The sequence below is a fragment of the Pelmatolapia mariae genome, linkage group LG1, assembly GCF_036321145.2.
Source record: "Pelmatolapia mariae isolate MD_Pm_ZW linkage group LG1, Pm_UMD_F_2, whole genome shotgun sequence".
NCBI classification, from domain to species: Eukaryota; Metazoa; Chordata; class Actinopteri; order Cichliformes; family Cichlidae; genus Pelmatolapia; species Pelmatolapia mariae.
Window position 1 is genome coordinate 5,548,899 of NC_086227.1, and position 24,489 is coordinate 5,573,387.

General features: G+C 40.8%; 1 protein-coding gene across 2 annotated transcripts in view; it reads right to left on the reverse strand.

The window, feature by feature from the left end:
* ano1a (anoctamin 1, calcium activated chloride channel a) overlaps nt 1-24,489 on the reverse strand; it is a 70,398-nt gene that overhangs the window by 20,895 nt on the left and 25,014 nt on the right. For both annotated transcript variants that reach the window (XM_063470595.1, XM_063470590.1), the window contains exons 4-10: nt 18,197-18,295; nt 17,456-17,607; nt 6,449-6,503; nt 6,102-6,153; nt 5,240-5,295; nt 4,272-4,313; nt 88-152 (exon numbers count right to left, since the gene is read on the reverse strand). In XM_063470595.1, the coding sequence (XP_063326665.1) occupies nt 88-152; nt 4,272-4,313; nt 5,240-5,295; nt 6,102-6,153; nt 6,449-6,503; nt 17,456-17,607; nt 18,197-18,295 (521 nt within the window). The remainder of the gene's footprint in view (nt 1-87; nt 153-4,271; nt 4,314-5,239; nt 5,296-6,101; nt 6,154-6,448; nt 6,504-17,455; nt 17,608-18,196; nt 18,296-24,489) is intronic.

The window sequence follows — 24,489 nt, forward strand, 5'->3', positions numbered from 1 at the left end:
AAGTCATAGGACAAATAAATTGTGGTTTTGCACGCTTGTCCAAACTGCATTTCCTATCAGCAATTTTATGCCAGATATGGATCTCACCTGATAAGTCCAATGGGCTGGTACTTGTAGAAAACACTGTAGCTTGCCCACTGTTCGTACAGGAGCTGTGAACAGAAGCATGACTCAATAAATATATCACATGCTACAAATATATATAAAACACCCATCTCGCCCCTGCGGGCGGTTTTATCCTTCAAGCTGGGGTCCTCTACCAGAGGCCTGGGAGCTTGAGGGTCCTGCGCAGTATCTTAGCTGTTCCCAGGACTGCGCTCTTCTGGACAGAGATCTCCGATGTTGTTCCCGGGATCTGCTGGAGCCACTCGCCTATCTTGGGAGTCACTGCACCTAGTGCTCCAATTACCACGGGGACCACCGTTACCTTCACCCTCCACATCCTCTCGAGCTCTTCTCTGAGCCCTTGGTATTTCTCCAGCTTCTCGTGTTCCTTCTTTCTGATGTTGCTGTCATTCGGAACCGCTACATCAATCACTACGGCTGTCGTCCACCATTTTGTCCGTCTGTATCTGGAAGTCCCACAGGATCTTAGCCCGGTCATTCTCCATCACCCTTGGGGGCATCTCCCATTTTGACCTCGGAACTTCCAGGCCATACTCGGCACAGATGTTTCTGTATACTATGCCGGCCACTTGGTTATGGCGCTCCATGTATGCCCTGCCTGCTAGCATCTTGCACCCTGCTGTTATGTGCTGGATTGTCTCAGGGGCATCTTTACACAGCCTGCACCTGGGGTCTTGCCTGGTGTGATAGACCCCAGCCTCTATGGATCTTGTGCTCAGTGCTTGTTCCTGTGCTGCCATGATTAGTGCCTCCGTGCTGTCTTTCAGTCCAGCTTTGTCCAGCCACTGGTAGGATTTCTGGATATCAGCCACCACCTCTATCTGCCGGTGGTACATACCGTGCAGGGGCCTGTCCTTCCATGATGGTTCCTCGCCTTCCTCCTCTTTCTTGGGTTTCTGCTGCCTGAGGTATTCACTGAGCACGCTGTCAGTTGGGGCCATCTTCGTGATGTATTCGTGGATGTTTCTTGTCTCATCCTGGACTGTGGTGCTGACACTCACCAGTCCCCGGCCTCCTTCCTTCCGCTTAGCGTACAGCCTCAGAGTGCTGGACTTGGGGTGAAACCCTCCATGCATGGTCAGGAGCTTTCTTGTCTTTATGTCAGTGGCTTCTATCTCCTCCTTTGGCCAGCCTATTACCCCAGCAGGGTACCTGATCACGGGCAGGGCGTAGGTGTTGATGGCCCGGATCTTGTTCTTACCGTTCAGCTGACTCCTCAGGACTTGCCTGACCCTCTGCAGGTACTTGGTGGTTGCAGCTTTCCTAGCGGCCTCTTCATGGTTCCCATTCGCCTGCGGGATCCCCAGGTACTTGTAACTGTCCTCTATGTCTGCAATGTTGCCTTCTGGTAGCTCGATCTCCTCAGTTCTGACTACCTTCCCTCTCTTTGTTACCATCCGACTACACTTCTCCAGTCCGAACGACATTCCAATGTCATTACTGTATAGCCTGGTGGTGTGGATTAGTGAATCGATGTCTCGTTCACTCTTGGCATACAGCTTGATGTCATCCATGTACAGGAGGTGGCTGACAACTGCTCCGTTTCGTAGTCGGTATCTGTAGCCAGTCTTGTTAATGATCTCACTTAGGGGGTTCAGGCCTATGCAGAACAGCAGTGGGGACAGAGCATCTCCTTGGTAGATCCCGCACTTGATGGTGACTTGTGCTATGGGCTTGGAGTTGGCCTCTAGTGTTGTACGCCACATGCCCATTGAGTTCCTGATGAAGGCTCTTAGGGTCCTGTTGATCTTGTACAATTCTAGGCATTCCAGTATCCAGCTGTGGGGCATTGAGTCATAGGCCTTCTTGTAATCAATCCAGGCTGTGCACAGGTTGGTCACTCTGGTCTTGCAGTCTCGACTGACTGTTCTGTCTACCAGTAGCTGGTGTTTTGCGCCTCTGGTATTCTTGCCAATCCCTTTCTGTGCCATGTGCCTGTTCATCTTAGCCGATATGATGCCTGACAGGAGCTTCCATGTAGTACTGAGGCAGGTTATTGGTCGGTAGTTGGAGGGGACCGGTCCCTTCTTGGGGTCCTTGGGTATCAGGACCGTCCGACCTTCGGTTAGCCATTCCGGGTGTCTCTCGTTAACTAGCAGCTGGTTCATTTGTGCTGCCAGACGCTCATGGAGTGCAGTCAGCTTCTTCAGCCAGTAGGCGTGAACCATGTCGGGCCCTGGTGCTGTCCAACTCTTCATACTGGAGACCCTTTCTTGGATGTCTGCCACTGTGATGGTTACTGGACCCTGTTCAGTAAGGTCGCTATGGTCTGCCCTCAGATCCACTAGCCACTGAGCATTGCCGTTATGGGTTGCGTCCTTCTCCCAAATGCTCTTCCAGTATTGCTCCGTCTCCAGCCTTGGTGGTGCTGTTCTCTTATTGTTCCCTTGCCACTGAGAGTACACCTTATATATATATATATATATATATATATATATATATATATATATATATATGTTAAAGAATTAGAGGCTATTTTTTGCAGATTTATCAGTTTTTTTCTTTTTATATGTGCTGATGCAATAACATTTATTGTGCCAAAAGAAAAGTTTCCAGATTTTACTTTCATAATCATCCATCCATTCATTATTGGGGGTTCAGGGATCAGAAGTCTATTAGATGGCTGACACAGAAACAGACAACCATTCACATATATAGTCATACCCACATCCAACTGCTATATGATGCAGTTATAAAGCAGTTGACTGCATTAGCTCTGTACATTCTCATTTCCTAATTCTAGCAGGGGGACAGCACATGACAGTTAGCCCAAAAGGTTGATTCTGTTCATCTGGACGTAACGTTTTCAGTGGGAGAAACGTTTCATCACTCATCCAAGTGACTTCTTCAGTCTCAGCTGACTGCAGGTTTCCCCAACCTTATAAACAGTACATTTGTACAACGACTGAAACTAGCCCACTAAATGAACAATGGCTGTGAGATCAGTTTTTTGATCACTAATATAACCAGAGGGAAGCTACACCAAGTCTGAAAGGTTTACCAAAGATACATAAACAGGGTGCACCTTTAAGACCAATAGTCTGTGTGATCCACTCGGTCACCTATAACATCTCAAAGTTTCTGGCTTCAGTCCTCAACCCGTTGGTAGGCAGCTCTAAACACCACATCCAGAACATTTCAGATTTTGTTGAGAAGGTGAGAGATGTCATTATGGAGGCAGATGAAAAAATGGTGTTGTATGTTGTTACGTCTCTCTTACTTGTGTTCCAGTCACTGAAGCAGTAGACGTAGTGCGTAAGAGATTACAGGATGACCCCGATCTCAGCAACAGGACCACTCTCAGCACCGATCAAGTGTATTTGGACTTGGAACGGTGTCTTCATTCCACCTATTTCACATACAAGGGTCAGTTCTACAGACAGAAACGCAGGTGTGCCATGGGCTCCCCAGTTTCACCCATTGTGGCCAACTTGTACATAGAAGAAGTAGAAAAGAGGGCCATGTTATCCTACCCAGGAACACAACCAAGTCACTGATTCAGGTATGTGGATGACACCTACAGGCCAGTGGACACTCTTTCAATGAGAATGTACACATCCTGTACAGGGAGGAACGCTGGTTTAAGGGTGAGTCAAGGAGGCCATTTACGTGAAAAGAGAGAGACCATCTCTGAATCGAGCAGGGGGTCTAATTGTACATCTTTCACCATCTTACAATGCTGTGATTGGAGCCATTCCCCAACTCTCTGTGAATGGTACTCATGGCCATTGATCAAGTGTCATTTATGTGCAATCATCAGAGGAAGAGGAAACCTGCAGTCAGCTGAGACTGAAGAAGTCACTTGGATGAGTGACGACACGTTTCTCCCACTGAAAACGTCCAGATGAACAGAATCAACCTTTTGTGATTTCCTTACCTGGAAGATTGAGCATGCATCAAGATACATGATAGTTAATTCAGTATCTGTAATGCTAAATGGACTAGTTATTAGTTATTACGTAGTGCTTTTCTACTCTACTTGAGCTTCCACGATAGCTTCCAAACTCCATTGTCAGTTAAAAATAAGGTGTAAGGTCACAGTTTTGTCATCAGTCAATTGAGGTTGAAAATAAGTGAGATTTTTTTTAATAGACTATGTTTTGGTGTAATACTGTTACAAATAAGTATTTGTATTCTCTACTTACCTTCCTGTCGTTAGGTTCTGCACTCACCCCTTCAATGTCTCCCTGTAACACACAGGTTTCATATTCAGTATTATACACATTTCCACTGTATAAAAGCCTCCCTAGTTGACTTTAGGTTAAAATTTAGAAAAGGAATATTGGTAAAAATAACAACAATAATACATTTTATTTACATTTTACAAGCAATTAAACAACAAAATCACAGCAGATATAAAATAAAACAGTAGAAAGACACCATGGAATTAAAAGTCAATACATCATGAACTAAAAACACACACAGCACTTTACACAACTTGTACATTCACGAGTCACCCAAACACTTTTTCTGTGCTTTTTAAGTGCTTCCTCGCCTCTGTCAGTGCGCCCCAGGGCAGCTGTGGCTACAATGTAGCTTGCCATTGCCAGTGCGTGAATGTGTGTGTGAATGGGTGAATGACTGAATGTAGTGTAAAGCGCTTTGGGGTCCTTAGGGACTGAGTAAAGCGCTATACAAATGCAGGCCATTTACCATTTTTACCATTTTCCTATCTGACATCCACATGCATTCATACTCCTATGGATGCATCAGAGAGCAGCATGGGGTTAGCATCTTCCCCAGGAATATTTGGCATGCAGACTGGAGCAGACTGGGATCAAACCACCAACCTTTTGGTTAGTAGGTGACCTGCTCTTCCACCTGAGCTACAGCCACCCCAATTACACTATCACAACTAAAAAAATATTACTGTCTTAAACTGAGCCATATAAAAATACATAAAATCGCATTGAATAAATCACAACTGGTCAGAGAGCTGAGAGTAAATGTAAACAATGGGGTTTTTTTTGTTTCGTTTTAAATAATAGTGTACAAGCAGCTTAGTATTTGTAGATTTTAGGAAACCCACTGAACTATAATCATTATCTTGGTGTATAAACATCAGCCTTCTCAGTCAAACATGGGAGAGATAGCCCAAAAGTGTGATACTCACATCATGGAGAGGATAAGCAGATGTGTACACACCATTGGCTAGCAGACTGGTGAGCCCTGCATGAAGGCACATTCAACAGAATTATAATTCAGAAACACACACACACACACACACACACACACACACACACACACACACACACACACACACACACACACACACAACATCAGTTACTCACGCTCTGCCACCATGTTGTATAATTAAATGCAGAAAAGAGTGCATGATCAACCATTAGTTCATTATCTGAAGCCCTTGATTTGCTTTTGAGTATAATGTCACAGTCAGCTCTTATCATCAACATATTTAGTAAATCGCTCATAAATAAAAGCTAGTGCAAAGCTGCTGTCCTACAGAGTTTCTGTATTTTGTACAGTTGTGCAGTACTTGTAGTTTCTTAGCAGATCACTGCCACTTTTGCTGATAATAACAGTGCTGGTGGTCACAATTTTATCATCATTTGTTGTGCAAATCTGACTTTCCTGAGTTATGTGACCGTCAGCTACATTTTATATTCTTAATTTAATATTCTTCCAGTTTAATTTAATTTAATATTTTTCTTCAGGTGCTGTTAAAACCTAGAAGTGGACTTTAAAAATTGTTTTACTGTGTTAGGCTGTTTTTTCGTGTTAGAATAAAGTAGTTTTTTTCAGTACAATTCTGTTTCTCACACAGTCAAAAGTCCTTTGTGGGAATATTGACGTTCATCTAATATTTTAGCTATTGTACTGATATGGTTGAAATGGACATGATGGGGAATTCTATATGTGTCAAGACCACTCTCGGCCTGTGGAACTAATCAAAGAGAGACTAAGATTAATTGCACATTGATTCATTCCTAGTATCAGAAAGGCAGATTTCTTACCCAAGGGATATTTGGGTTTCATGCATTTTGTCCTCTTCAGTACCTCATAGACCTGACCGTTAAACAACAAAAAAGAAAACTGTAGCAATAATGCAGTTTCTATCTTTGAGGATGAGGAGCTGAACATTTAACACAGAAGAAAATGAAGCACAGAGGAAAACAAAGCAGGGAACTCTGATTCATGAAGTGTTTTGGTTAAATTCCAGCCACTCTCTTGTTGTACAGAATTAGAATTGGGAACCTTATAATCATAAGCCAAACAATTATTTCTTTATTTTGACATGTAATTGAATCAATATATACAGGGTTAACTCTTCAACCATCCATCTACTAAAACAAATACTTACTATGGAGCTCCGAGTCTTGCTGTCAAAGAACTTGTTCTTGTCAGAGAGATCAAATCTGATAAAAAAAAAAACCCCCCAAAAAAAACACAGATGAGTTACAGATGCAAAGAAAGAGTTGTGGCATGTTTGTGAAATGTGCTCTTTTTCACTATGTAGTCTATATAATAGATGCAGGAAAAGAAAAACATACAGGAAGTCTGAATTGAAGTCTGAATTGAGTGAATCCGTTACAATTCCAATATTAGACAAGAATTCCACAAAGCTATTCCCCATGCTACTTCGATAACCCTCAATTTAAATAAAGCTTTTGGCTTTTTTTTCATTTATTAATCATTATTTATTAATCATTTCATTATTAACTGTTTCTTTTCAGATCAGGCACTCCCACCCATCTCATGTTCTTCTTTCCAGTTCTATGATGTTTATTAGCCTCCCAGTGATATTCTGTTGGTCCTCATACACTGTTTTCCAGATCATTTTGAATCATTCCAGTCAATCAGCAATTGTGTTTTTCATAGTAGTTGTTTGCCCTTGTTTATAAGTTCCATCAGCTCTGTCAGCCAGCATTAATATGTTAAAGCTGCAGTTTTATTGGTTAAATGGTGTTCTTATTTCATACCAAGAAATGTAACATTTCTTTGGAAATTACATCATTTAGTTCAAGACAACTGTGGAGATATGTAGGAATCAAAAGCATTTCTAATGAAGCCAGAAATGCTTTGTAAGATACATTTTGTAATCTAGAACTAGGAAAGTTGCTTAGGTTAGAGTGATTTCAGAGCTGAACATTAAGTAACAGAGAAAATGTGGAGGGCTATCTCTTGCAAGCTATTAGTCAGAGCTCCAAATATAGCTACTCACTGCCCACTCTCTCCTCCATACATCCCAGCAGGATGACTGTAAGACATTAGTGTTCTCTTATTACTGCCTTTAAAAGCAAATTCACTTATAGAGAGAACATAAAGCCTTTGCAGCCTATATTTAGTCAAGTTATTCTAAATCTTTTATTCTGTGATTTCTCTTTCATTGTGCTGATAAAATAAATGTTTGCTGTAGACTAGCTTTATTTGTTTCAGTGGGGTAAAGAAAATTGATGATGATCACTATACGAACTTGATCATGATGAAAGCTTCAGCTTTCCTGTTATAAAGTTGTAAAGTTACAAGTTCCAACTTCAGTTCAGTTTAGAAAAACAACATGAAATATCAAAGTCTATCCTGTGAATTTATTTTTCTCTGATTCCAGATTTGCAGTTATCTTCTCTCTGGTTTTTAATTCTAAAACTGATAGTAATGTTCTTGTTTCCCTCGGAGAACACTCAGAATCCATGAAAAGATATTACCTCTCTGTCAGCTAACATTGCTCATTTATTCAACTATTTAATGTTTTTGAATGGATGGTCTACTACATCGAGCTTCCTTTCTTTATTATCCACATTTTAAAGGTGTTTAAAATTAACACACAACTGACATCAAACACAATTAGCATATTTTTAAATTAGTCTTTGGTCACTTGATAAATCTAAAACCTATATTTTCATTTTGTATTGCCTCTGTTTCAATGTACAGCAGGTACTGAAAATTGTTATTTAAGACTTGTTCAGAAACAGCCTTATAGCTTCTTATCTTACTGCTATTTGCTACTGAGTATAAAGTGGGTCTCTAGGCTCTTTCTCTCTAGGCTCTTTCTAGAAAGCCACGAAGATACTTGAATGTATTCACTTGGGGCAGAAATTCATTCCCAACCTGGAGGTGGCACTGCAACCTTTTCCAACTGAGAACCATGGCCTCAGACTCAGAAGTTCCAATCCACATCTTAGTAGCTCTACTTTTGGCTGCAGAAACCCCAGAGTAACCTAAATGCTTCATAAAGCCAACAGAATCATACCAACTGGAAAAAGCTAGGATTAGATGCAGAGAAAATTGAATCCAACATCCTCAACCTCTTAGCTGTGCCTAGAAATTTGATCCATAAATTATGACTAAAACTGGTGACAAAGACCGGTGATGGTGGAGTCCAGTACACTCAGTCTTACTCTTTGCCAGCAGTACAAAACCAAGTTCCCACAATGGTTGCACAGGGTCCAAATAGCCAAAAACATTAAGCCCAGAACCCCATATTACCAAAGCACCCTGTAGTGTACATCTCAAAGGATGCATTTGAATACATTCTTGAAGTGCAAAAAACAGATGAAGACTGGCTGGACAACCTTCCATGTATCCTTGAATAGCCTTGAGTGTCCCACTACTGGGACGAAAGCTACATTTTAACTTCTGAATTCAAGATTTGACTAATGGGGAGACGTTCTTCTCTAGTATCCTCAAATAGAGCTCCTCAGGTAATCTGAGAACTGTGATATAGTTAGAACACACTATTTGTTCCCCCTTTTTTAATAGGTGGACCACCACAGCAATTCAGACAATCCAAGGGAAATGTCACTGATTTCCAAGAGGCTTGTCAACTAGGATAACCCCCAACATTTAAAGCATGTTTTTAACCATCCCAGTGATCTCAGCTGCCCCCGTGTTTCCAGACTACCTTCTCTACAGCAGACATGTCAGTACTGCTTAGGAAAACTCAAATTACTGCTACTGCCTGAATGCATCCTAAGTTGAAGTCAATAGCAATCCAGTAAACAGTGGGTAGGGAAAATTTTCCCTTTCCAAAATTTTCTGATGGTCTGCCCGAATTACTTTAAACCAAACAAAAGCCTTTCAGAAATCACCAAGGTTTTGTTTCAGTTGGTACCTAACAGGTGTATCCAGGATCCCAAAAGCCAACAAAGCTCAACAGGACTGCTTTAACCTGACAGCATTTTTCATCTCTGGTGTCCACCATGTAGTTCATGTACTGGTGCTACAACAAGTAGCAGCTACCAAATAATGAAAGGTCTGTGCAGCCTCCTCAGCAAAAATGCTGTGAAATGAGGTTGAGGTTTCTTAACCATAAGCTCAGGCTCCTTCCACACCAGAGAGGTGGCACTCCATATGCCTAAAGGAGCTGTATATTAGATCACCAAGACCTTCAACTGTACACCAATCCACAAAATACGGGATCTGTAGGTCTTCACCTATATAAGCTGAGCTTATATATGCCCTATGGGTTAAGGCCTACATGCTTTCAAATGAATTGGCTCTAGGGTGGTGCCCTGGGTAAGGTTTGAATCCCTGTTGAATATATCGTCACTGAATTTTTGGAAACTCAAACCAGTAAGCAAGCTTACTTGCAAATTTCACAAAGGGTCAACTACTTTGTTGTCTTCATTTTAATTTTTTACGTTGTTTTAAATAATAGATTGAAGATGGCGCCGGATGTCATGGCACGCCGTCTCTCGGTTCTGCAATGTTTATGTTTTATGTTCTTAGTGGTGTCCATGCTAGTTTTAAAAACCCACTCCCTGCTGGTATATGAGCGACAGACGCTGCTTAATATCCGTGACTCACTACTGAAGCTCCCCAGCGTTAGCGAGCGATGTGGAGGACTCCCGCCGCCTCTGGCGTCGGTACCGGGGGAACTGCATCGCCTTGATCCCCCCTGGAATCCTTCGAAACGGAAGCGCTGGAGAAGTGGACGAATGCGCGGCACGCGCTCTGAGAAGCGTGTTCGGGTCAGAAATTGGATGCAGCGGGTCCTTACCATCGGTGACCCTGGCTGTTTAGGACTTTATTTTGGCCTCAAACAGCGTTGCCTTCTTCCTGTTTACCCGACGTCATCGGAGCACGCTCACCCGAGGCTGCTTTATTGGTCGCCATGCCGAAGGGATACGAGGGGAGGTGGAGCAAATATGAACAACCTACAAATCCTGCCTCCTACCACGGATGGACAGAGAGTTAAATTAGCTCTCTTAAACGCAAGATCTGTATCAAATAAAACTCATGTTCTTCGGGACTTCTTTGGTACTCATAAGCTGGATGTCATGCTCCTAACTGAGACATGGCTGCGCGCTGGTGAAGTGGCACCCTTGCTGGAACTTTGCCCCACTGATGCCAGCTTCTTCAGCTCCCCCAGGTTGTCTGGGAGGGGAGGCGGGGTAGCCTCTATCATCAAAGACTGTTTTAAATGCAAACATATACAAAGTTCTGGTGTTTTTACCTCATTTGAGTCCCAACTTCTGACTTTAGGCTGTCCCGTGGTTCTAATTATAGTCATCTATCGTCCACCTAAATATAATGACTTGTTTATTTCGGAATTTTCAGATTTCTTGACATGTTTTATCACTCACTATGAAAGGATTCTTATAGTGGGGGACTTTAATATTCATCTGTGTTGTGAGGATAAACCCCTGGTCAAAGATTTCTTAAATGTAAACTGATTCCTTAAACTTCACACAATTTGTGTCTGGGCCAACACGCAAGGGCCACACTCTAGACCTTGTCTTGGGCTACGGGCTGAATGTATCAATGACTGAAAATTGTGTTTTACCTATTCTAGACCACTCCGCAATTTTATTTGATATTTTAATCCCTAAATCTCCAGCTTCTGAGAGGGGAAAATTGCCCCTCAGATCATCTCGTTATATTAGCCCCAAAACATTGCTTGGAGTTAAATTACATCTACCTGATGTGTTGGACCCTATTTTTACCCAGGAGTTATGTGTGGACACCTTGACTGCGAATCTTAATAATACACTTCTTGAACTACTGGACTCTGTTGCTCCATTAAGGATGTTGAAATGTAAAAAAAGGAACCCTATGCCTTGGTTAAATGAGGAGCTCTTGAACTTGAGAAAAAATTGTAGAAAAGCAGAGCGTCACTGGAGATCTTCCAGACTAGAAGTATTTCTCCAGGCTTGGAAGGACTCATTGTCTTCTCTTAAATCAGCGATGTCGACAGCGAAAGCAAATTATTTCTCAAATCTCATCATGAGCCATAAACATAACTCAAAACTCCTTTTCAACACAGTGTCGCAACTTACAGAGAGTAAGTCAACTCTCTGCTGTTCTAATTTGATAGCTCATGACTTTCTTACGTTTTTCAGAGATAGGGCTGAAACACTTAGAAATCATATTACTCCCTCCTGCTTTGCCTGTTGGTGCTGATAAACTGTTCCGTGACTTCAAGGTTATTTCTCTGTCTGGATTAACTAAGGTTGTAAAAGCAGCTCGATGTACAACCTGTTCTTTGGATCCTCTACCAGCCTGGGTTATAAAGGAACTGTGGTCAGTATTAGGACGCTACATTCTCTTTCTTTTAAATACTTCATTGACGACTGGAGTCTTTCCTGAATGTTTTAAATCAGCTGTGTAGTGCCAATCTTGAAAAAGCCTGGACTGGATGTTGACATGGTCGCAAACTATAGACCCATCTCACATCTGTCTTTTTTATCTAAAATCTTTGAAAAAGTGGTTTTTAAGCAGCTCACTGAGCATTTGTCAACAAGCAATCTGTTGGAACCATTTCAGTCTGCTTTTAGACCAAATCACTCCACAGAAACAGCTTTAGTGAAAGTGGTAAATGATCTGCTGGTAAATGCAGACAATGATCGCACTTCAGTTTTATTACTGCTGGATCTAAGTGCTGCGTTTGACACTGTGGATCACTGCATTTTATTGGATAGGCTTGAACATTTTACATTACAGGAAATGTTTTATCATGGCTGAGATCTTACCTGCTTGGGAGGTCTCAGACTGTTAGTTTTAAAAATGATCTCTCCGAGACTTGTGCAGTGAGGCATGGGGTCCCTCAGGGCTCCGTACTTGGACCATTGCTGTTTTCTATGTACCTGCTGCCTTTTGGTGTTCTTTTACGTTCTTTTAATGTAACCTTTCATTGTTACGCTGATGACCTGCAGCTTTGTTCCTTTAACCATTGGAAATTGTGCTGAAGTCTCTAAACTAGAATGTTGTTTATCTGCAATTAAGGGCTGGTTATCGGATAATTTCTTGCTCCTAAATACTGATAAGACAGAGTTGATGGTCATTGGGCCAAACAAATTTCAGCACTTGTCCCAAAATTTCATCTTGGAAATTGATGACAGTGCCATAAATTGCAGGAACAAGGTAAAAAACTTGGGTGTGTGGTTCGACATGGTGCTCTCCTTTGAATCTCATGTAAAAGAGATAACAAAGACCGCCTTTTATCATTTGAGGAACATAGCCAGAATCAGACAAGTTTTGTCAAGCGACACTGCAGAGGTTCTTGTCCATGCATTTGTGTCTTCCTGCATTGATCATTGCAATGCTCTTCTTTCTGGCCTACCAAAGAAAAGTTTAAGAGGTCTACAGATGGTGCAAAATGCAGCTGCTCGCATTTTAACAAGAACTGGGAAATTTGAGCACATTACCCCTGTTCTGAGATCTCTGCATTGGCTACCTTGTCAGATTCGAGCAGATTTTAAGGTCCTGCTGCTCACCTACAAGGCTTTAAACGGATTGGCACCTACATACCTCTCCGACCTTTTACACCTTTATGTTCCATTTCGTGCTCTACGATCTCAGGACTCTGGCCTTCTAAAAGCTCCTAGAGCCAGAAAAAAGACAATTGAAGAGCGTGCTTTTTCTTTTCGTGCCCCGTTTCTGTGGAACAACCTCCCTCAAGATATTCGGCAGGCATGCTCTGTGGAGGTTTTTAAAACTAAGTTGAAGACCTTATGCTATATGTCTTGGTTCTATGGCTTTTAGTTTTTAAATTTTTATTGTTTTTAACTTGTATTGTGTCTCTTACCTGTATTGCTATGTATCGCTTTTATTTTATTTATCCCTTTAGTTGTACAGCACTTTGTTTGAAAGCGCTTTATAAATAAAGTTATTATTATTATTATTAAAGAGGAATTAAATGGCTTGCAAGTTTTTTTTAAACCTCTTAACTACGCACGCAAAGGTTTAAATGATCTTCTAGGGCAGAGGTTCCCAAAGTGGGCGGCTCGCCCCCATTGCAGGGGGCGCTGTATAATAATAATTTTTTTTTAAAAAGAACGCTTGGACACTGCTAGCATAATGGACAGGTTTTTGACGGGGTGGTGAAGGTGGGGAAGATTGTCTTATAAAACAAAGGGGGCACCTAGCAAAACAGTTTGGAAACCACTGTTCTAGGGCATGGGATACGATTTTCCAGAGAACTGATTGGCTTAATGGAGGCTACTGACCTTAGTATTAAACCAAATATCACAGAATTATCCAGAGCAGAGCTTCTCATAAATCACATTATATCCCTAAATTAGTTGCAAAAAGCTCATAATTCATATTGAAAATAAAATGCCTTGATTATACATAATGAAACTGGAACATCTCGATGCGTGCTCATTCATCCAGGTAAGTTAATCTCTAAAAGTTGTTTCTGTTCATCTGGAAGTAGCGTTTTCAGTGGGAGAAACGTTTCGTCACTCATCCAAGTGACTTCTTCAGTCTTAGCTGACTGCAGGTTTCCCCAATCTTATAAACAGAACATTTGCACAATGACTGAAACCAGCCCACTGAAGGAATAATGGGCTGGGAGGTCAGTTCCTTAATCATAATTATGCAAATTCTCATGACCATTAATCAACAAAGCCCACTGATCAATGGCGATGAGTACATTCACAGGGAGTTGGGGAATGGCTGCAATCACAGCATTGTAAGCTGGCGAAAGATGTACCCTTAGGCCCCCTCCTCGATTCAGAGATGGTCTTTCCCTTTTCATGTAAATGGCCTCTTTGACTCCGCGCTCAAACCAGCGTTCCTCTCTATGGATGTGTACATCCTCATCATTGAAAGAGTGTCCACTGACCTGTAGGTGTAAATAGACTGCAGAGTCCTGGCCTGACGAGGTAGCTCTTCTGTGTTGTGCCATCCACTTGGCCAGAGGTTGTTTTGTTTCCCCGATGTATAAAAATCCTGGCAATCCTCCTGGCACTTAACAACGTACACTATGTAACTCTGTTTGTGACGGGGGACCCGATCCTTGGGGTGGACCAATTTTTGGCGCAGCGTGTTTTGGGGTTTAAAAGCCACAGAGACCCGGTGTTTAGAAAAAATGCGTCTCAACTGCTCCGATACTCCTGACACATATGGGATCACTACAGGTTTTTGCTTAGGCAGCGGTTGTCCTTCTCTCCTGGCTCGGCTGGAGGTTTCTTTAGGCGATATGTCTGTGAAGGTTCTCAGTCATCCAGGTCATTGTACTCCCGTTTTCACACCTTGACTCATGTGTTTAGGTAGAGGATCATCAGGGGGTCCTTTTGTCCCTCTTTGGGGGGATACTCCCACTGGGTTTAAATCTGGGACTCTCCACCATTTGACCCTTAGAACTGAAGAAGCTTCTTGGATGAGAGGTGAAACGTCTTCAAGTAACTTAAAGAAGTCCAGACGCTTTTCTTTCCAAGCTCCTTAGACTTTCTTTAGGCGCTTTCCCAGCTTTGAAAAAAGTCCAGCTGGGATAACCACATTTACTCAGGGCCTTCTTGATGTGATGTTCTACTGCTTTCCTGGCTGCTGTGTCTGTGGGGATGGTGTTCGCTCTGTGTTGTAGGGTCCTGATGACACCCAGTTTATGCTCCAGTGGATGATGAGAGTCAAACCCTAAATACTGATCCATATGCGTAGGTTTACTGTACACATCAGCTTTTAGATGTCCCCCATTACTGATGGAAATCTCACAGTTTAAGAAGGCTAACCTGCCACTTTTCATATCCTCCCTGGTGAATTTGATGTGTCGGTCCACTGAGTTAATGTGATCCGTGAAATGTGGTACGTCCTGAGATTTGATTTTCACCCAGGTGTCATCCACATATCTGAACCAATGGCTTGGTGGTGTTCCAGGGTAGGATAGCAAAGCCCCGTTTTCCACTTCTTCTATGTACAAATTGGCCACGATGGGTGAAACTGGGGAGCCCATGGCACACCCATGTTTCTGCCTGTAGAACTGACCCTTGTATGTGAAGTAGGTGGAATGGTAGACAGTTCCAAAAGCGAACACACTTGGTCGATGCTGAGAGTGGTCCTGTTGCTGAGGTTGGGGTCAGAGAGATGTAACATCATACAAGACCATGGTTTCATCTGCCTCCATAATGACATCTCTCACCTTCTCAACAAAATCCAAAGTGTTCTGGATGTTGTGCTCAGAGCTGCCTACCAACGGGTTGAGGATCGAAGCCAGAAACTTGGAGATGTTATAGGTGACCGAGTTAATCATATAGACAATCGGTCTTAAAGGTGCACCCTGTTTATGTATCTTCGGTAAACCATACAGACTTGGTGTAGATTCCCCTGGGTATAGCCTGTGGTATGAGGTCCGGTCAATAACATTGTCTTGTTCTAACTGCTTCAGACAGTCTATCACCCTCTACCTATAACCACTACCTGGGTCTCATTTCAGGGGCTCATAAGTATTTTCATCACTGAGCAGTGACAGTTGTCTGCCGGAAGGATGATAATGTTGTTGTCATTACTAAGTGATGTGAGTGTCTTCCTCTCCTCCATGGTGATGTTGGACGCTGGGGGCTTTGCATTGCTGAGACAGGCTGAAACTTTTGTCCATAGTTGCTCTGCTTCCACTTCTGCAATATTGTTGTTTCAAATTGCTATTTCTGTGGCTGTGATCAGGTCCACTAGCTGGATTTGTCTCGGCGTGACAGCAAAATTCAACCCTTTAGCAAGGACGTTTTTCTCTGTTTGAGTGAGCTGTCTGACAGACAAATTCTTCACCCACTTGTCCACATCCTCGGTGTTGCATCCTTCTCTCTTCTGGCCGTTGAGGACACTCTCTGTATTTTGCTGTGGTTTCCGACATACAACAAGTAAGTCAAACTTCCTTTGTTGCCTGGTCTGAGACTTCATGTGCTGTGCTAGACGAGCCTTCTCAGTGAAGTCAAACACCTTTTTAAGAGTATTCTCATCTAGAAGCATTGTAAGTCTCTGTCGCATCCGCTCTTCTTGAGATTTTAGCATGTCAATGGTAAAATTTGTTTGCCTCACCCATTCATTAAGCAACTGATGCTGTGCCTTCTGGAGGACTTTTGTTGCCCGGAAGCCTTTAACTGAAGAGCTCATTTGCAGACTTTTAGGAGTAATCCTGTTTTGTCGGCATCTGAGACTGAATCTCAGGTGGTTCCTGTTATCCGCCATCTTACGTGCTGTTTGCTCATACTGACGTACAAGCTCTAGGCAGTCCTGGATGAGTGACGAAACATTTCTCCCACTGAAAATGCTACGTCCAGATGAACAGAATAAACTTTTGGAGATTTACTTACCTGGATATCATCAGTTGGTATGTAATTAAAGATGCAAGCAATTTCTGTTTAACTTTATGGAAGTAGGCACCAGCATATTTGATTCTCTTTTTAGATATTTTTATGCACAGCCCTTTGAATGTCAAGGTATACGTCAAACACACATTCATTTTTCAAGTTAATAAATGTAATTAATAATTAATTGGATAGTTCATTTTACGTCAACAAATAATATCCACTTGTTAAGTGATGATTTGTTAACCTTGTTTTTGGGCAAATACATCATGTATGGGATAATTGTGTGTTTGCCGTTCCCACAAAGATAAAGAAATGCTGCCAATGAAAGAAAAGCAGCTCTTAAAATAGTTTAAGACCAAAGCGTCAAAGCATGACGCTTTGGTCTTAAACCATAAGAATTAAATGTGTAAAATTAGAGAAATTATCATTTAATTACTTTGCTGTATTGTGAATAACCACGGGGTGGGTTTTTGTAAAACGTGAAAATGCAGTTAAAAGTAAAAAGTGACTTCTTCAGTCTCAGCTGACTGCAGGTTTCCCCAATCTTATAAACAGTACAGTAAATGTACTGTTTATAAGAAGTACTGTACTGAAGAAGTCACTTGGATGAGTGACGAAACGTTTCTCCCACTGAAAATGCTACGTCCAGATGAACAGAATCAACTTTTGGAGTTGAAATTGGAAATTAGTAACAAGCTACAAATTTGTGGTTGTCAACAAACTGGACAACTCAGAGACAACACACGGGTTCTATAGTGTATGCCTAAGAACATGTGTAAAAGCCTAAGTTTGAGATATATTATTTTTCAATTGTCTTTATAACTATAAGCAGATATTTTACTTACAGGTGCTGTTTTTCTCTGGAGAAGGCATGAGAGAGGGGTTTCTCACACTGTGATCGGCTGGTATTAACTTTAGGGTGGAGAGGGGCTGTAACTTTGTGAATGAACATCCTGATCTTCTCCACCACACTGCTGCCTTGTTTCACTTCGTAAACCTGCAGAGGAGATCCAAATAATAAAATAAAATAAAATAAAATAAAATAAAAAAAACCAAACAAACAAACAATCCAAAAACTACCCAAAAGTAGCAATTTGATTGAATAATGATTTCATTCCAAGAGCTAAAATGTAATATATACTTTTTCATTTTGTGTTTACCAGCCATTCACTTCAAGAGCCTTGAAAGGTTAAGGTGTAGAGAGCTGTAGTTCCTTCTGTTGCTGTGTTCTTTCACATACATTTTGCTGTCAGTTTATTAAAAACAGGCTGATGGTCAATAAATTTAAAAATAATTTACTTAGGTACTACAGCGATCATAAAGAAAACTGGACTACATTATTGGAGATACTTTCAAAAAACTTTAAGAAAAGCACAAACTAATACAAATAGGGGACTGTGTGATAATTATTGCTAATTATTCCAATTATTTGTTTTACAGTGGATATTTTTGGACTGAGTCAGCTGATATTTTGTATTTTGCGCAAAGGATTGTGCTACAGGACAGCATCTGTACACTTCTGAAGTCAAAGCACAGCAGCAACACTGAGTTCATATTTTAGAAATGGGAAATAATTGGTGGAGTACCTTCTTTGTTGGCATTTTGAGTTTCATGAATTCAGCCTCTCGACATAAAACATTCCAAGGAGCGTGGATCTTTAAAAAGCCAATTCCAGGGATAGTACTCTGAAATACAACAGAGGTTTGGATATTTCAAAAGTATCAGTAAAAAAAAAACATAATTAAAAATTCTAACGGATTAATTCCAAAAAAAGAGCACATCCTAAATTGCAAAGTGCACAAACACAATATATACACATTCTACTGTTTTCTTAGCAGAAATCAAGTTAAAAACATGCTTATGTGTTTCTGCAGAGAGCCTTCTTCATCATTTAACGTAAAACTTAATTCAGTTATATCCATAAGGGCAGAGTTAATATCACTTTTATATATACCATTACTTATGCACAGTGAGCAATAACAAGTACAGATATAAGCAATTATAAAAGGATGCAAATACCCCTATGCAATTCTGAGCCAGTTTGACCTTTAGGCATCAAGATCTAAGCCTAGCATCTCAACAAAATTCACAAACCATTTACACAGACTGAGGTGAAGCATCCTGGTGTATTTTTTTAAATATTTTTTTCATCAGCTACAAAAGTCAGGAAACAGAGTGCTCAGAGTACGCTTTGATTTTGATCATTATCATGATAGCCCATACCCCTATAAAACTCTGTGTTCATTTATGTCTTTAAGAAATTTTCCGCATTTTAACTAACTGGTGTGTTATATGGCTTTATGAAGAGATAAAGCAGAGTATTACCTGCATAGCAGTGAAAATCTATGCTATGTCCTCTAATGACACAATTTTACAAAAACGGATGGAAGCAAAATCACAAAAGAACACCTTTGTGATTTTGTTTTTAAAAAAAACAAAAACAAAATATAACTAAAACGAAATAACTCTGAGAGGCTCTTATCCAGAGCCTATCCTTATCAGGATCGCAGGGGATGGAGCCAGCCTACCCCAGCTACCATACGGCAAGAGGCGGGGTACCCACCTGGGCTCCCACCCAGATACAGACAACCATTTGGACTCACACTTAGGGGATATTTGGATTCACCAGTTAAGTGCATGTCTTTTGGCTGTGGGAGGAAGCTGGTGTACCCGGAGTAACACAGGGAGTATGGAGGACCCACATGAGTCACACATATCGAGATTCTGTGCTTGAATAATGAATTATGCAATAAGATATGTATTTGTAAATTCATTTACGAATTCATTATTAATTATTTTATGTACAGAAACATTAGTAATTTATTACTTAGTAATTTAATTAAAAATAAAAACACTATTTATAAATCAATATTTCAAAATGAATTATTAATCCATTAATAAATACTTGATATTCGACAGAACATCACTTCATATTCTATACTGTTCACTGATTTCACCATACTTAAGCTATTGTGCAGAGGTCTGGGGCAACAACTATAAAACCACATTACATTCACTTTTTACTCTTCAAAAAAAAGCAATTCGAATCATCCACATTGCAGGTTATAGGGAACATACAAACTCACTATTTTTGCAGTTGATCTAGTGAAATTCCAGACAGCACAAATTCTATTCAAAGCAAAAAATAAAGAACTGCCAGGTAATATTCAGAGTATGTCTTTTTTTGAAAGAAGGAAGTTATAATTTAAGGGGTTTTTGTAACTTCAAAACAGGGAAGGTACGTACTACAAGAAAAAGCTTTTGTGTTTCTGTTCATGGAGTGAAACTGTGGAACAGTCTGAATATGGAATTAAAGCAATGTCCAAACATAAAACTGTTCAAAAAGAGTTATAAAAATATGATCTTCTCGAACTATAAACAAAAGGAAAATATTGAAATTAAGTGAATGTCTCTATTTAAAAAAATAAAAAAATAAAAAAATAAATCATGATGTGATATTATAGTATATAGTATATCAGAAATCTGTTCACTATTTTTATTACAAATTATATCAGCAAGGAAGCTGACTAAATATTAACTGATAATTTATGGCAAAGGGGTGGGATTAAATAAGTGTTTACTTCTTCCCACTCCCTTTCAACATGTAAATTAATCACAACGGTAGCTATATTGAAATGTATTGATTTTTTTTGTATAGTATTTTTTCTCTCTCTCTTATTTTCTTTTCTAAATGTACCTGTATATTGTTTGCATGTTTGAAATAAATTACCAATCAATCAATCAATATTAAAAATGGATTTCTAAAATCAACAATGAAACTCTCAATAAAAACCTCATTTCAAAAATCAGTTTATAATTCCTAATTAAAAAACTGATTTTCAAAACAAACAAAGAAAAATACAATTTAAAAGGTAAACAAGTAAATGGATTCAAAAATCAAAGATTTATTTATCACATTAAAAATGGTGATTCCACTCCTCATTTGAAAATGCATTTCCCTTTCCTGTTAGCTCACAGACTTGCTATGGACTACTTGCACAATCACTTCCGCGTTCTATGTAGTCCTGCCCCAGTGCTTCCGGTATGGTTAAACCATGGCGACTTTCTACACTCGCTGCCTACAAGAGCTCCCAAAATTGAACATCATTGATGTTCATCGGATTTGCAGAGTGACGACTACCCCCGCCAGCAAATTAGATAAAGGATTTAAGTTATATGCTGCATCATATATACACAACTACGAAGGTAAGAAAACGTAAATTAACCGACAAAGAAACGTTAGCTAACGTCAAATGCAAACACTACATTACTCCGCTATGTCCTTCATTTGATGTCAATTCTCTACATTACATGTTTTTTTAAACGGTGTTTTATGTTGTCCGAAACTATAGTTGAGGTTTTCTTAACTAATGTCACTTTTTTTGTTAGACACTGTTATAATAGTGTTAGGTAGTTGTCTAACTAAGGAGGTAGTTAACTACCTGCAGATATGTCCAATGCAGACGGCTCAGGGACTGAGCAGTAGTCATGATCTCTTGTAAGACTGTGCTCTTCTTGATCGTCAGGAGGAACTAGTTCAGGGCGTCGCTCCGTTCTCTCCCAAACACTACGCCGCGGTGGTTCAACTTTATAGCTATTCCACTCAAAAAGTGTTGGTACAGCACCTTTAATAAGCCGCCTTCGACCATCAAGGGTTGTTGGCTCTATGAGTTGATCACTGGCAAAGTGTCTGCTGCAGACCCTGGTGTGAGAGGTAATCGTGAAATGATCCCGGCGTATGTTTACCAGCCATTGTCTTCTCAAGTCGGAATGGGTCGGAAAGCCATGAAAACTTAGTGTGCCGTTAAATTTGGCTGAAGCCGAACAAAGTGGGACACAGCAATGCTCGGAGTATTTCTTCTCCTGTTTTTGAAAATGTTCTGTTTTAAATACTTTCCTTTTTATACTCATTCTGAAGTGACATTAGCGTAGCTACCGATAGATAAACAAACATACCGGAAACGCCCAAGCGGTAGTATTTGGAAACGGAAATACGTCACATGCCTTAGTGCAAGTAGTCCATTATATTAGCAAATCTGTGAATTAACTTTTTAACTAATAACTATCGGATTAGCTATCCTTGTCTTTAAGTCCTGTCTTTAAGTCTGACGTCATTAGCCGTGCCTGGGCCCAAACTCCGCTGCAGGTCCCCAAGTCACACGATCACTGCGGCATCATTGAGAGTTAAAAACTGTTTAAATTCTTTCATCTGTAATAAAATGATCAGCGTTGCTGCTCTACCAGGTGTAACAATTAAGTTTAACATCCAGTCATCCATGAAAACCGAATTTATGAAATTTAATGGAGTTAGAAGTCAGCAGGAAGTTAGCTCGCTAGTTTCCACGTAAACATGATATACCATGTTCTGACTGAGAGATTTCTGAAACAAATTAAGACGTACAGCTCTACTATCACTTCCAACATAAATGAAGACAGAAAACTAAACAGCTGTGACATAGGTAGGGTTGCTGAAGTTTGGGTAACATAGCTGTGTCGCTACGTGATCACTAGCGACACAGCTATGTTAGCATAATATAAACAGTGAAGCTGGAGAATGAACAATAACTTTTTTCCACTCAATAAAAGTTAACGTGAGGGTTCCCGAAGGTTCGGGACAAATGCAATCACATGGCAGGATGCTGTAAATGGGCCAAACTTCAATCGGGAGAACAACTGAGATAATCCATCCACAGTACAAGGTTAGTTATTAATATAGTGCTGCATGGGCTGGGCTGTAGTTAGGTCATAAGGTTTTAAAAACTGAGCTTTAAAATGATTAGCGGTAATAAAACCAGAGAGAGGCCAACAATGATCACTGACTGTTTTTAGGAGCTTGTTGAGATTAAATAGAACAAGATACAAAGCATTAAAACATGTAAAAAACATAAAAGCCTCATTAAACACAGAGTAGTTTGGGCCCGGAAGCAGGATTCATCACGTTATCACTTAAAGACTGGATCTCATTTCAGAAATCCCGGAGCAATGCAAATTAGCCACACGGTGCGATGTAAGGAGGTCTCTGATTGGTTAGACAGACAGGCTTGTTGCCTGCCTTTTTTTACACTCCTGTTTGTGCACATAGTTTTGCACAGCTAAGCTAAGAAGTGTGTGTGCTTGTGCAAAGGTCTTTCAGCTTCGGCATTTAGACTCTGTCCAACACGGATATATGAAGAATGAAGCGTCTTTGCAGTGAAATGAGAACTGTACGCCTGTTGAAGGTAAGGTGCTAACATGACTAATGTTAGTTAGCATCACGGCATGTAGCCCCGCTCTTTTAAGATCTTTTTAGCTTGTGAAAATATTATGTATTCATATTTTAGTACAAGCTAGTGTGAGTACAAGAAAATTATTAGAATGTAATGTGTTAAATTTGTTTAGATTAGATGAATAGGAAAGGATTTGTCTCTGTGTTTCAGTTTGGCTTAGCTGTAGGCCAGAGAGTGTGTAACTGTTTAGGGAGAAAGGAATTTATTGACACTGGGGGTCTGCTGTCATAAAAGGAGACAGGAAGCTACAGTTGGGGGTTGCTGATGCTGATGCTTGTACCTTTAATAAAAACTCATAATTGCCATAACTTAGAAGCAGGCTTGCAGGAGACTCTCCACCTTATCTGTAAATGTAAGACAATGGCCCAGTGGATGCAGAGTGGGAGTCTCAGTGTTTGTAATATGTTAACTCTGTTTTCTATGTTGTGTAGATGAATTTGGTTTAACTTGGGTGAGGAGATTACTTTTATGGCCCCTAGGAAGAGACACACACCCACAGTGTTTTAACTGATACACTCACACATCCACATGCACACTCACTCACGTGCACTCACACATTACACACGGGAACGCACACACATAGGCACTTACGTGCTCGTGCATACACACAGAGACAGAGTTTGCAGCACACTGTGGGGGATTTATGATAGGGTTGCCTCTATAAAGCTGGCTGTGACTAACAAAGGGGTGAAGATTGTTTCAGAGGGACACCGGCCTCGTCTTCCCTTCTAGAAGTGCATGCTTAAATGAAGATGAATAAAGATTTTGTAAAAATAACTACTGAGTTCCGGTGCCGTTTCTGGATCCCTCGACGAATAAAAGAACTGGGGTAAAACTGATTTCCCAACAGTTTTGGTGCCGAAACCCCGGGATTCGCTCGAGGCCCAGAGAGGATGAATTGGCAGAGCTGAGATCGTGAAACGAGGCGAACAGAGAGCTAGCTCACATGATTAAAAGGTAAGCACCACCTGTTTATTTTCGAAGTGTGCATATTGTTTAAAGCCTAAATTATCTGTTCGCCAAGTTGAGCGTGTCTCAGTGTAAATTCACTCAGTATGTTAAAGAAACGGTGTTTGATCCGTTTTAGTGCGGTGTGTGATCCGTCTTAGTTAGTAATTAATAGAATCGGTGTTTCATCCGTGGCGGTGTGTGATCCGTCTTAGTTATTAGGAAAAAGTGGCGGTGTGTGATCCGTCCTCCTTGCGTTAAAGCAGGAAACGTGTTACTATTAGTTAGAAAGCGGGGCTGAGAGGCCTCGTCGCAGCTGACGGCTGTGTGCTCAGAGTTTGGCAACTACACCCTCCTTCGGACGCGTCCTTGGGATTATAGCCGGGGTGGTAACCTAGGTAGTGAGGGCGCCTTAAATAACTAAAACTAGGTGTTGGATCCTAGTCGCGGTTAATAACCTGCATGAAAGTGGGGGCAAGTTGCTTCATTGACTGCAGTGTTTGTAGACTGCGTTGTGTGTGTGTCAAAGCGCCGTTAGAGTCGGCGTCTCGTTTGAATTACGGGAGTCAATTAAAGTAACAAAAAGAATTTGGGTCTAAAAGTGTGTGTTTGTGGTGTGCAGAAATCGCGGCAGGAGGCCGTGTCACGAATTGTTGCAAACTGTG